Raw genomic sequence first — 13,270 nt, 5'->3', positions numbered from 1 at the left:
TCCAAAAGATACTTACATGGCTATGTGAGAGGCTATTCACTTATACATACACACATACATGCATATATTAGATATTGTATATTAGTTTATAACAGGGGTGGAGAAGCTGTGGCCTCAAGGTCACATGTGTTCCTCTAGGTCCCCAAGTGCATCCCTTTGCCTGAATCAATTCCTTTAATAAATGACTTCTTACTACATTTAACTATTCTAAGGTTTGAACTCTAGCCCCCAAATTACTAAGCTATGCATTGCCCCTTGACCCAGGAATATCACACTAGGCTTTTACCTAAAAGAGATGAAACAAAGGGGGACATTACCTGTATATAATAAAAAATAACAGTACTTTTAAACAAATAACTGATAATAAAGTGGGTTTTGTTCTGTGAAGTTTGGATTCAAAGAGCCACACTTGAGGCCCTAAAGGGCTGTTCTTTGAAGCTTGGATTCAGTCAAAGGGCCACACTTGAGGACCTAGAAGGCCATGTGTGGCCTTGAAGGCACAGGTTCCCTAACCCTGGATAACCTATTATGGCATACATTGTATATTAGATAGATATGTGGTTTACCATCCTTAAAAAACTACAACCAGACTTGTTTATTTATAAGTGACTTTGGAGAGGTTTTATTGTTCTCTTCTTTTTCAATCACTATTTAAATAATATGCTCAGAGACTAACAAGGAGATCAAACCATCACTAGGAAAAAAAAACAACAAAACCAGACTAATCTGCAACCTGGGCAAACCCTGACCATGAGCCCTTTCATCTGGAGTCTAAGCCCTGGAAGTACCCACTTGGGAGGTTGGGGGGAAGGGAAGGAGCAGGGTTAAAGCCCAAAGGAAAATACAAACCTCGAACCACCCCCTCCACTCTGCCTTGAACCTAACCATTTACTTTTGACTTACATTATTTTCTGCGTACAGCTTAAGTTAAATGAATATGTTGTCTTTGATTTTTCTTCCCTTTGAACTTGAAAACTGACTGCCATTGTGCCTGCCACTGACCAACCAGAACCCTCTTAACCCCAGTGCATAGCACCATGGCTACTTCTGAAAATCGTTTTAAAGAAGGTCGATGACAATACGAAAGAGCCTGGGCGATAGTCACAATCACAGTGGGGCAAGAAATGTGAGCACTAACTTACGGAGAGGTTTCCCCTCTGCTGGCCAAGGGAATTATTTACTGGGAGCTCCCAATGCTGATAAAATTAGAGATCTAATTTTATTTTTTCATGGTACTGTGGGATGTAATGTCTTGTAGTAGATGGAGAGAAAAGGAAGATGCATTTATATGAAGTCTACCATGTTCCAGGCACATTTCATAGTTATTATTTTATTTGATATTCAGTACAACCTTGCAAGGTGTTTTTTGATTGTTTTTTAGTCATTTCTGACTCTTAATGACCCCATTTGAGGTTTTCTTGTCAGAGATACTGGAGTGGTTTGCCATTTCCCTCTCCAGTTAATTTTTCATATGAGGAAAGAGGGGTAAACAGAAGTTAAGTGATTCATCCAGGGTTACAAAATTAGCAAGTGTCTCAGGTTGGGTTTGAACTTAAGTCTTTCTGACTCCAGGTCCAGCACTCTATCCACTGTGCCAGTAAGACCCAAATCAGAGGTCCTAAGTTCAAATCCTGGCTGCCATACTTAATAATCTGTGTGACTTTGGGCAAGTGACTTAATCTATGAGTGCTTCATTTTCTTTGTCTGTAAAAAGACATCTGTCTATGAGTTCAAATCCCTTCTAATTAGAATTATAGCTTAGTGTGGTTCCTGGCACTTTATTTAATGCCTAAGAAATGTTCATTGACTGATGATTATAGAACCCTTTGGTTTCATAATTCCAGGTTCAGGACTCTTTTTTTCTCTGTTGCCTCTCTTTCTCTTGTTATGTAACTGTAGTTATTTCCTCTTTTCCTTATAATGATTATTTCCCACATCTTCAAAAATTACATTGTTCTTTTCTATATTTTTCCCATTTTCCCACATCCTTCTGACTTCAGAGCTAGATAGGATATTCTCATAAAGTGCCAAGAATTATAGGTAATCGTTATGTGCAATTACCACTCTTCATTTGTTTTGTTGCCTGCTGACTCTAGAAGCCATAATGACCCATATCCTAAACCAAATGTTTAACTGATCGGCAAGCATTTCAGTGCCTACTTGGTGCTAGGCATTAGTCTTAAAAATGTAAAAGCAAGGGAATCCCTGCTTTCAAGGTGCTTAATCAATTAGATAATGCAGACCCATTTTATGTAAGTTATTATATTAAGAATGAAATTAGAAAGTATACCATATATTTGTCAGTATTGGGCAATGACTAAAAATAAACAACAGGGAGCTAGGTGGTACAGTGGATAGAATTCTGCACCTGGAGTTAGGAAGACTCGTCTTTCTGAATTCAAATCTGGACTTCGACACTTCTCACCTGTGTAACCCTGGGCAAATCACTTCACCATGTTTGCCTCAGTTTGCTTATCTTCAAAATGAACTGGAGAAGAAAATGGCAAACCATGCTAGTCTATTAGCCAAGAAAATCCCAACTAGCAAACCACTCCAGTGACTTTGCCAGGAAAATCCCCAACCGGGTCACAGATAGTCAGACACGACTAAAAAGTATCTGAACCACAATAAAGTAGAGCTGTACCCCTAAAATGAAATCATTTTGAAAAACAACCTACAGATGCACCCTGATTAGAGATCACATCCAGGATTTTTACAAGCTAGATTTGGGAAAATAGACTACACATAACCATATCAATAAAGTATTTGCTTGTGGGTAATCAAAGCAGAACATTTGGAAGGAAAGTACCGTCACTCAGAATTTCACTTATTGATTCATTCAGAGTAAGCAAGCTGTGGTGAAAGCAGTATTTATTGGCCAGCTAAGTTAGTAGTCATATTCTATGCTTTTATCTGAAGATTTCTATGTTAAATCTTGAGTGTCTAATATTTTATACCAATTTTCTTGTGTATTTGGAATTTTCATGTCTTTTTAAGTGCTAGCATTATAATACCATTTTTAAAAAAATCTCTGTAACTCTTTTTTAATGTAATTTTTAGGAATTTGCTGCTCTGACAAAAGAATTAAATGCATGCCGGGAACAACTGCTGGAAAAAGAAGAAGAAATTTCTGAACTTAAGGCTGAGAGGAACAACACCAGAGTAAGCACATGGCGTCTGCTGAATGATTTTACTCTGTATCTGAATTGGCTTCCTTCACCCTGTGATGCTAGGCTAAGCTAAGATCCACATAGACGAGGGGAATGGAGAGGAATAAACATTTGTAAAGTCCTTGTTATGTGCCAGTAAATGTACTCCAAATGGTGTCTCATTTGATCCTCACAACAAAGGCACTTTCATTATTTCCATGTTAGAGTTCAGGAAACTGGGGCACAGGGTCCTACAGCTGGTAGGGGCATCTGATGCTGGATTTGAATTCATCTTCTGACTTACAGCCACACTCTTCTATGCACTGTGCCAGCAGTTGCCTCATTCAAGTCCCACACACAAGCACATATGTCTTCAAAAATTTTTAAATGATACTTGAATTTTTGAAGATCGTCAGTATATATACACATAATTTCAAAATATAATTAGTGACAAGAATACTAATATGGTATCAGGAGACTTGGGTTCTGGGTTGCCCTCCACAGCTTACTAGTTAAATTACATCTTTTTGGGTTGAATTAAATGCTTACCAAACTCCCTACCATGTCTCAAATTCTATAGCTCTAAGGGAAAAAAGAACAACACCAGATTAAAGGTGGAGTCTTCTTTGAGAAATTGGACATTTCATCACTATCACATCATGTTTTCACTGTTTAAAGACACTTTTTGTCCACACGTAAGGTGGGGGCGGGGAAGTTATATTTCCTTTGTCAAGTCAACAAGCTTTTATTAATTGCCTGCTATGTGGTAGGCACTGTGCTAAACAGTGGTGATACAAAGAAAGGCAAAAACAATTCCTGTCCTCAAGGAGCTTGCCATCTACTCAAGTAGACTACAGGGAAACAAAGGGGTATGAACAAGTTATATACAAGACAAGTATAAAATATTCTAGTCCTTACAATGTAAAATCAATGCAATTGCCTGGTTGTAAGAAAGCAGTCATTTATCTTGAGTATGGACATTCAATTCAAACATACAAGTGAAAAGAAATTTCCCTTTTATATAGTGACAGTTAGCTATTACAAACAACATCCAAGAAAACAAATGTTATGAATGGATTATATCATTTATGGTTAGTCTTAGAAAAGGTATAAAGTGATATAAAACATATCTAAGTAATCACTGGGCTTATGCTAGAAGTAAAAGTTTCCTCTGTGTGCATAATGTTTATGTGATCAGGATCAATTTATTTCCTTATGCTTTTCTCTGAGAACAGCGCAGCATAGTCAATAAAGAGCAAGCCTTAGGGTCACAAGGATGAGCTTCTAATTGCTTCTAAGTCTTGCTTCTAATATATACATACATATACACATGCATACATATACACATACCCACATACAATATATACATATGGATATAATATGTATGTATTGTGCATGGATGTATGTACATACATATATATATATATACATACATATATGCATATGTATGTGTGTTTGTGTGTGTGTACTGGTTATAGTACCCTGGATGAGTTACCCTCTAAGTGATCTACAAAACTTTAAAATTGTAAGGTGACAAGAAGGTGCCAACCTTTATTAGTAGTCTATTACCCCATCTAGGAGATTTTTATATCAATGAAATTACAGGTGCAGTGGCTTTCCCTGTTCCTATCTCTGTGATCTTATCAAATATTTAAAAATACTCTGTATTCTGTACATATCACTGGTTTCTTAGCATATTGTCTGGCACTGTAAATATGTTCTTAATCATTGTTCCATGTAACTGTTTATTCAGAAAATTATGAGCAAATTGGCCACACTGCAAGATATTATTTGGTGTCCCCCTTTATCCTTCTTTCCCCACCCCCATATTTTGTAAATCTTCTAGTCTCTAACCACATCTTGATAGCTATCTCTTCCATCAGACTTTGAGTCTCTCTACTCTCTACTACCCTAATTTTCATTGCTATTTCCTAGGTCTCCTCTGTCCTTTAAATAAAACAGAGCAGGCTAGAAGAATTACTTCTTTCTCATTGCATACCTTGCTCTATGGATATCTCTTGCTCCTGGATGTAGAGCAGATAGCCCCAAAGTAGTCATTTCATTCACTTATTCAACTAGGATTTCTCCTAGGTATTGAGGTTAGAAAAATATAACAGTCCCTGATTTCAGGGAATTTCCATTCTATTGTTAAGAAAGAACATGTACAAAGATAAATGAACAGAGGGCACATGCAAAGTAAATAAAATATAATTGAGAGAGAGCACACTAGTGCCTGGGGACATCAGAATGGTTTTCCTATATGAATTTGTGCTTGAACTTAGCATTGAAATAGTAGCAACCACTTGCATAGCAATTTAAAGCCCTGTCAGGTTGACAAAATAAGTTATATACATTGTGCCATTTGGTCCTCACAATAGCCCTAGGATGTAGGTACTGTTATTACCCCCTTTTTACAGATGAAGAAATTTAGATAGAGGTGACTTGACCAAGGTCACACAAGTGGGAAATGTGTGAAGCAAATTCAAACTCAGGGGTTTTGGACCCCAAGTCAGACACTATTTATTGCACCATTTAGTTGCCCAAGAGAAGCTGGGAATTCTAAGAGATAAGAATGAGAATGTATTTCATATCTTTGCAAAGGCACAAGGATGGAAGACGGAGCATCATATATGGGCAATAGCAAAGAGAACCAGGTTGACCACAGCTCAACATGTGTGGAGAAAATTTGCATGCATTAATAAGTTTAGAAATTTGGCTGGCACCAAATTATGTAGTTTTAAACCCAAACCGAGCAGTTTGTCTTTTGTCAACAAAAAGGAATGGTCAAGGGAGGAAGGGAGTGACATGGTCTGCCATGAGCATTGATGATCAGGGCAAAATTTGCCTGACTGTCATTTCCCATTATCTTTCACATAGCATAGAAAGTATCTCAAGAGACAAACCTTGCATTTTTTTTTGGTGCCAGTTTGTGTGACTTGAATTTTTCCAGAAAAATGAGGTGTTCCTTCACTATTGTTACTTATTTGGGAGTATCAAATCCCTGTTGGCCATTTTATTTCTTTTCTTTCATTGCCAAAGCAATGAGCAGTTTTCTCTGCAGAGAAGACAGAAGAAAAACAAGGCCAGGCCCTTGCCTGCCTTGGTCTGCCTTCTCTCTCTTGGCGATTATTGTCCTTCCATGCACACCAAATAGTGATCTGCTTGGTTTTTGGAATCTTTTCCCCACTGTGACTTTAAAAAAAAAATACAAACCAGTTTTGTTGTCCTCTGCTCTCTTTGGAATCAAAAACTGAAGAAAATATGAACACTCAACCCTGTATAGGATGTGAGAACAGTCTGATGAGTACAACTCAACTTGAATTAACTGATAAACTGAAAATCCTTACCTTTCTTGAACCAGTCTTAGAACCTAAAGACATTTTTAAGTGCAAGGGAAAGAGACATGTTCTTTTCTCATATCAGTGAGTAATAAAATGATTCTTTATTAAGATCAATAGAACCTGCACATTGAAGGAAAATCTGCTTTTTCCCATCTTTATCTTTATAACCGGGGAGTTAAATGGCAGGGAGATTTTTAATTTTAATTTTTTTTAGTCTGAACCTTGGTTTTTCTCATACATTTTTATCCCAGTAGGGATACTACATTTGCCAAAGTAGATCAGCAGTTACTCTGAAACTTGCAATTTTAGAGGGCTTCCTGGAACTAGTTACGTGATTTGCCCAAGGTGGCAATGGTTAGCATGTACCAGAAGAGAGACTTTAACCCAGGCCCTCCTGATTAGAGCTCTGAGTCCAGCTGTCTTTCCATTATGCCATCTTGCCATTAATATTGTTTTTAGATTTATGTCATTTTTTACATATGCTTTTCTTCTTAGGATTTATTTTATCATAACAACCTGATGTACTGATCTTAGGTTCGCTCTTGTTCAGTTATTCTGTCCTATTGATTTTTCATGACCAGACAGACCATAGAAAGTCAACCTGTTCTACATTAACTCTCAAATTCTATCCACATTCATGTTTCTGGTTTCTGTATCACTGACTATCCATCTCAACCTCTACCATCCCCGTTTCTTTTTGCCTTCAGTCTTTCCCAACATCAAGGTTTTATTTTTTTTTTCCAATGAGTCCTATCTTCTTATTATGTGACCAAAGTATTTGAACTTTAGCTTCAGTATTTGACTTTCTAATAAGCACTTTTAATTAATTTCTTTAAAAATCGACTGATATGATCACTTAGCTGTCCAGGGGTCTCTCAAAAGTCTTCTCTAGTACCATAATTTGAATGAATCGATTTTATGGTATTTAACTTTACTATAGTCCAACTCTCACAGCCATACATTACCACTGGAAAACCCACAACTTTGACCATATGGAAATTTGTCAGCAAGGTGATGTCTCTGTTTCTTAGTATGCTGTGCAGATTTGCCATAGCTTTCCTTCCAACATGCAGGTGTCTTTCATCTTTGACTGCAGTTACTGTCTGCGATGATCTTTTAGCCCAAGAATATAAAATCTGACACTGCTTTTATTTCTTTTCACTCCAATTTGCCATGAAGTGATGGGACCAGTTGCCAAGATTTTAGCTTTTTTGATGTTAAGCTAAAAGCCAGCTTTTACACTCTCTTCATTCAGCCTCATCAAGAAGCTTCTTAATTCCTCTTCACTTTCTGCCACTAGAATGTTATAATCTGCATGTCTGAAATTGATGATATTTCTCTCAACAACCTTAATTCTGACTTGTGATTCTTCCAGCCTGGAATTTTATATCATGTTGTACTCTACATATGTTAAATCAGGTAAAATATTCAACCTTTTCTTTAGCCAATAAATTGTTCATGTTGAGTTTTAAAACTGTTGGTTCTTGAACTGCATACAGGTTCATCAGAAACCAGTGAGATGATCTGATACTCCCATCTCTTTAAAGACTTGCCACATTTGGTTGTGATCCACACAGTTAAAGGTTTTAGTGTACTCAATGAAGCAGAAATACATTTTTCTGGAACTCCCTTGCTTTCTCCATAATCCAGCAAATGTTGGCAATTTTCATCTTTAGTTCCTCCGCCTCTTTGAAAACCAGCCTGCAGTTCTGGTAATTCTCACTTTATATATTGCAGAAGACTAGCTTTCAGAATCTCAAACATAACTTTGCTGGTATGTAAAATGAGCACAATTGTTTGATAATTTGAACATTCCTTGGCAATGTCCTTCTTTAGGATTGGGATGTAAACTATTTTCCAGACCAGTAACCAATATTGAGTTTTCCAAATTTACTGCATATTGAGTGCAGCGCTTTAACAGTGTGATCTTTCAGGATTTTAAATAGCTCAGATGGCATCTCATTACCTCCACTAACCTTATTGTTAATAATTCTTCCTAAGGCCTGCTTGACTTCATTCTCAAGGATGTTTCACTCTAGATCAGTAACCACACCATCGTGGTTATCAGTAATGCTCAGATCTTTTGGAGATAAAAGTAGTATAAAACTGCAAGTAGTTGTAGAATGGAACTGAGGATTCAGTTCAATAAGCATTTATTAGGTGCCTACCAATGTAGGTATATTTTTGGCATATTCATAATTCTGTGTTAATCTATATATTTATAAACATATTGAGCAATTACCATATATACACATATGTGTGTGTATATAAAATTCACAAATTCGTAGATCTTAAATTGGAAGTGATTGCAACAAAAACCTAGCCTAGTCCAACTGTATTATTTTACCAAAGAAGAAACTGAGGCAAAAGAAGTTAAGTGATATCTTCAAAATCACATGGTAAGCATAGTAATTGGCAGATTTAGCTTTCAAACTCAGGTCCATCTGGACTTTGCCACCAGGAAAATTTGAGTTTTGAATCACACCTCAGATAATAACTAGTCATATAACCCTGAAATAACTCTGAGCCTCAAGTTCCTCATCTTTCGAAGGAGGGGGTGTCACTTAATGACTTAGAGGGTCTGACTTAATGACTTCAGAGCTTCTTCCCATTTCTAAATCTGTGATCTTATAAGAAATAGTTAGAATGTACATCTCGGGGGGCGGAGCCAAGATGGCGAAGTAGAAAGACGCACATACACATAGCTCCGAACCCACAAACAACAGAACGGCAGAGGGGACTAACCCAGGGCGAATTCTGCACCCAGAGACCACGGAATATTGGAGCGAGGGAGATTTCTGTTCCAGAGAGACCTGCAAACCTCTCGCGGGGGGTCCTTCGCGCTGGGGACTGGGCGCCGGGGTGGGAAGAGGAGAGCAGCCCTGCCGCGGCAGCGACACCGTGGGAAAGAGATCTGAGAGGGCTGCAGAACGGAGTCTCCAGCGGCCACGCGGGTCCCCCCACCCACAGAGGGACCTGCAAACCTCTCGTAAAAGGTCCGTCTCGCTGCAGACACGGTGCCCAGCCCGGACCTGCGGCAGCGACGGCGGCCTCGGCTCCGAGAGACAAAGTTCTGAGAGGGATCCGGAGGCGGGATCTTCAGCAGCTGCACGGGCCCCCCACCAACAGGTGACTGACGGGGGTAGGTGAGAGAGTCTCTTTGGCGGGTTGAGAGGGGAGTGAGGTGCCCCCATGGCTCGGGCCCCCCCCCCGGGAGGTGGGGGCTGAGAGGCGGCTGCAGACGGGGGCTCCCCAAACGGATGGGAGCCTGGATCCATTGTGGAAGGTCTGTGCATAAACCTCGTGAGGGAATTGAGCCAGAGAGGCGGCCCTGCCCCTGACCTCAGCACCTGAACTTAATTTTCACACTGAATAGCAGCCCTGCCCCCGCCAAAAATCCTAAGGCGGGAAGCAGCATTTGAATCTCAGTCCCCAAACGCTGGCTGGGAGGACCAGGAGGCGAGGTGGGTGTGAGGAGAACATTCAGAGGTCAGGCCACTAGGTGGAGACAATGCCAAGAAAAGGGAAAAGAAATAAAACTATTGAAGGGTACTTTATCGGAGAAAAAAAAAACTTCCTCCCTTCCTTTCTGATGGGGAGGAACAATGCTTGCCATCAGGCAAAGACACAGAAATCGAGGATTCTGTGTTCCAGCCCACCCAATGGGTTCGGGCCATGGAAGAGCTCAAGAAGAATTTTGAAAATCAAGTTAGAGAGATGGAGGAAAGACTGGGAAGGGAAATGAGAGGGATAAGGGAGAAGCATGAGAAACAGATCAGCTCCCTGCTAAAGGAGAACCAAAAAAATCTTGAAGAAATTGGCACCTTGAGAACTAGCCTAACTCAGCTGGCAAGGGAGGTGCAAGGGGCCAATGAGGAGAAGAATGCTTTCAAAAGCAGAATTAACCAAATGGAAAAGGAGATTCAAAAGCTTACTGAAGAACATAGATCTCTCAAATCTGGAATGGTACAGATGGAAGCTTTGGACTTTTCGAGAAAGACAGATATCTCAGAACATACTGCGCAGATTCGAAAAATGGAAGATAATGTGAAATATCTTATTGGAAAAACAACTGACCTGGAAAATAGAATCAGGAGAGACAATGTAAAAATTCTGGGACTTCCTGAAAACCATGATCAAAAGAAGAGCCTAGACATTATCCTCCACGAAATTATCAAGGAAAACTGCCCTGAGATTCTAGAACCAGAAGGCAAAATAAATATTCAAGGAATCCGCAGAACACCGCATGAAAGAGATCCAAAAAGAGAAACTCCTAGGAGCATTGTGGCCAAATTCCAGAATTCCCAGGTGAAGGAGAAAATATTGCAAGCAGCTAGAAAGAAACAATTCAAGTATTGTGGAAATACAATCAGGATAGTACAAGATCTGGCACCTTCTACATTGAGGGATAGAAGGGAATGGAATAGGATATTCCAGAAGTCAAAGGAACTAGGACTGAAGCCAAGAATCACCTACCCAGCAAAACTGAGTATAATACTTCAGGAGAAAAAATGGTCTTTCAATGAAATAGAAGACTTTCAAAATTTCCTGATGAAAAGATCAGAGCTGGAAAGAAAATTTGACTTTCTCACACAAGAATGAAGAGAACCATAAAAAGGTGAACAGCAAAGAGAAATCATAAGGGACTTACTAAAGTTGAACTGTTTACATTCCTACATGGAAAGACAATATTCATAACTCTTGAAACATTTCAGTATCTGAGCACTGGGTGGGAGTACACACACACACACATGCACACACACACACATACATAGAGACAGAGTGCACAGAGTGAATTGAAGAGGATGGGATCATATACTAAAAAAAAAAAAATGAAATCAAGCAGTGAGAGAGAAATATTGGGAGGAGAAAGGGAGAAGTTATATGGGGCAAATTATCTCTCATAAAAGAGGCAAGCAAAAGACTTATTAGTGGTGGGATAAAGAGGGGAGGCAAGAGAAAAACATGGGATCTACTCTCATCACATTCCACTAAAGGAAAGAATATAATGCACACTCATTCTGATAGGAAAACCTATCTCATAATACAGGAGAGTGGGGGACAGGGGCACAAGCAGGATGGGGGGGAGGATAGAGGGGAGGGCATGGGGAGGAGAATGCAACACGAGGTCGACACTCATGGGGAGGGAAAGGACCATAAGAAAATAGAAGTAATGGGGGACAGGACAGGATGGAGGGAAATATAGTTAGTCTTATACAACACAACTAGTATGGAAATCATTTGCAAAACTAAACAGATATGGCCTATATTGAACTGCCTGTCTTCCAAGGGGAAGGGGTGGAGAGGGAGGGAGCTAAAGAAGTTGGAACTCAAAGTGTTAGGACCAAATGTAATGTTCTTACCACGGGGTAACAAGAAACACAGGTTAAGGGGTCAAGAAAGCTATCTGGCCCTACAGGACAAAAGAGAAGACGGAGACAAGGGCAGGGAGGGAGGATAGAGGAGAGAGCAGATAGGTCACAGGGGCAATTAGAAAACTTGGGTCTGGGGGGGGGAGGGGGAAAAAAGAGGAGAAAATTTGTAACCCAAAATTGTGTGAAAATAAATGTTAAAAGTTTAATAAAAAAAAAAAAAAAAAAAAAAGAATGTACATCTCTAAAGTAATGGAGAAAGGTCAACTCCTGTTCTCTGCATTGCTTCCTCCTCCCAAATACATAACTTACATAGGCAAAGTCCGTAGCAACCTGATATTGTCAAGCCCATTAATATTTAGCATCTTTAATATGATAAATAATATTGACCTTTCTAAAACTTTGAGAAATGTATGAGTCACTCCCTCTCCCAAACATACAACATCCCACATATAAGTTGTATGTAGAATGAACATTCTTATTTACATAAACACATTCTTGAGGTAATAAGGTCAGTGATGTTCAAAAGATGACCCAGAGTTTAAAATATTTTTGCCCTCTCTTTGCTTTCTTACCTTATCTCATTAAAAAAAAAGTTCATTTCTTTCATTCCCACTACATATTCTATGTCCATATTACAGAGGGACCCCAAACTTGTCTAATATTTTCCTCTTCCTCTTCTTTTCCTCATGCTTTCCCCTTAATTTCTTCTTGGCAGTCAGTTAATAGGCATTTATTTTATAGTAGATGGAAGGTTAACTTACAGGTAAATGATCTAACATCTGGGAGCTGAGCTGGAAAAGACCTCCTATAGACAGTAGAATTTGGGCTAAGTCTTAAAAGAATGCAGGGAAACTAAGAGGCCAGAGATGAGAAAGAGAATTCTTTCCATGGAGTACATTCAGTTCAAAGGCCTGGAGATTGAAAGAGGTCTGCCATGTACGAAGACCAGAGAGACTAGTGTGCTTGGATTTCAGCCTATGGAAAGAGGAATTATATAGGATGAACCTGTTGGGTAGGAAGGGACTTGGTTATAAAGAACATTAAATGCCAAACAGAAGAGTATTTTATTTGAATCTAGCAGTATTAAGGAGCCTTTGAAGTTTATTGAGCAGGAAGGAGACATGGTCAGCTAAGTAGAGAATGGATTGGAATGTAAGGAGACCAGTTAGAAAGCAGTAGCAATATTTCAGGTGAGAGGTGATGAGAATCTAAAATAAGATGGTAACTTTAAGAGTAGAGAAAGAGGTATATGTATATTGTGAAGGCAGGAACAACATTTTTCCTTCTCTTCGTTACCTCTAGGATCCTACACATCCTTTAAAGGCTCCCTTCTCTTCCAAGGAGGCTTCTATGTTTGGGGTTTTTTTTCCTAATCAATAAAGGCCTTCTTCCATTGACTTCATAT

At 39.1% G+C, this 13,270-nt stretch overlaps 1 protein-coding gene across 3 annotated transcripts in view; it reads left to right on the top strand.

The window, feature by feature from the left end:
* The window catches only part of PPFIA2 (PTPRF interacting protein alpha 2), a 684,724-nt gene that overhangs the window by 431,003 nt on the left and 240,451 nt on the right, over positions 1–13,270 (top strand). For all 3 annotated transcript variants that reach the window (XM_072655483.1, XM_072655485.1, XM_072655484.1), the window contains one exon: positions 3,061–3,162. In XM_072655483.1, the coding sequence (XP_072511584.1) occupies positions 3,061–3,162 (102 nt within the window). The remainder of the gene's footprint in view (positions 1–3,060; positions 3,163–13,270) is intronic.

The sequence above is a fragment of the Notamacropus eugenii genome, chromosome 3, assembly GCF_028372415.1.
Source record: "Notamacropus eugenii isolate mMacEug1 chromosome 3, mMacEug1.pri_v2, whole genome shotgun sequence".
Classification (NCBI taxonomy): Eukaryota; Metazoa; Chordata; class Mammalia; order Diprotodontia; family Macropodidae; genus Notamacropus; species Notamacropus eugenii.
This window is presented reverse-complemented; position numbering and strand designations above follow the sequence as displayed.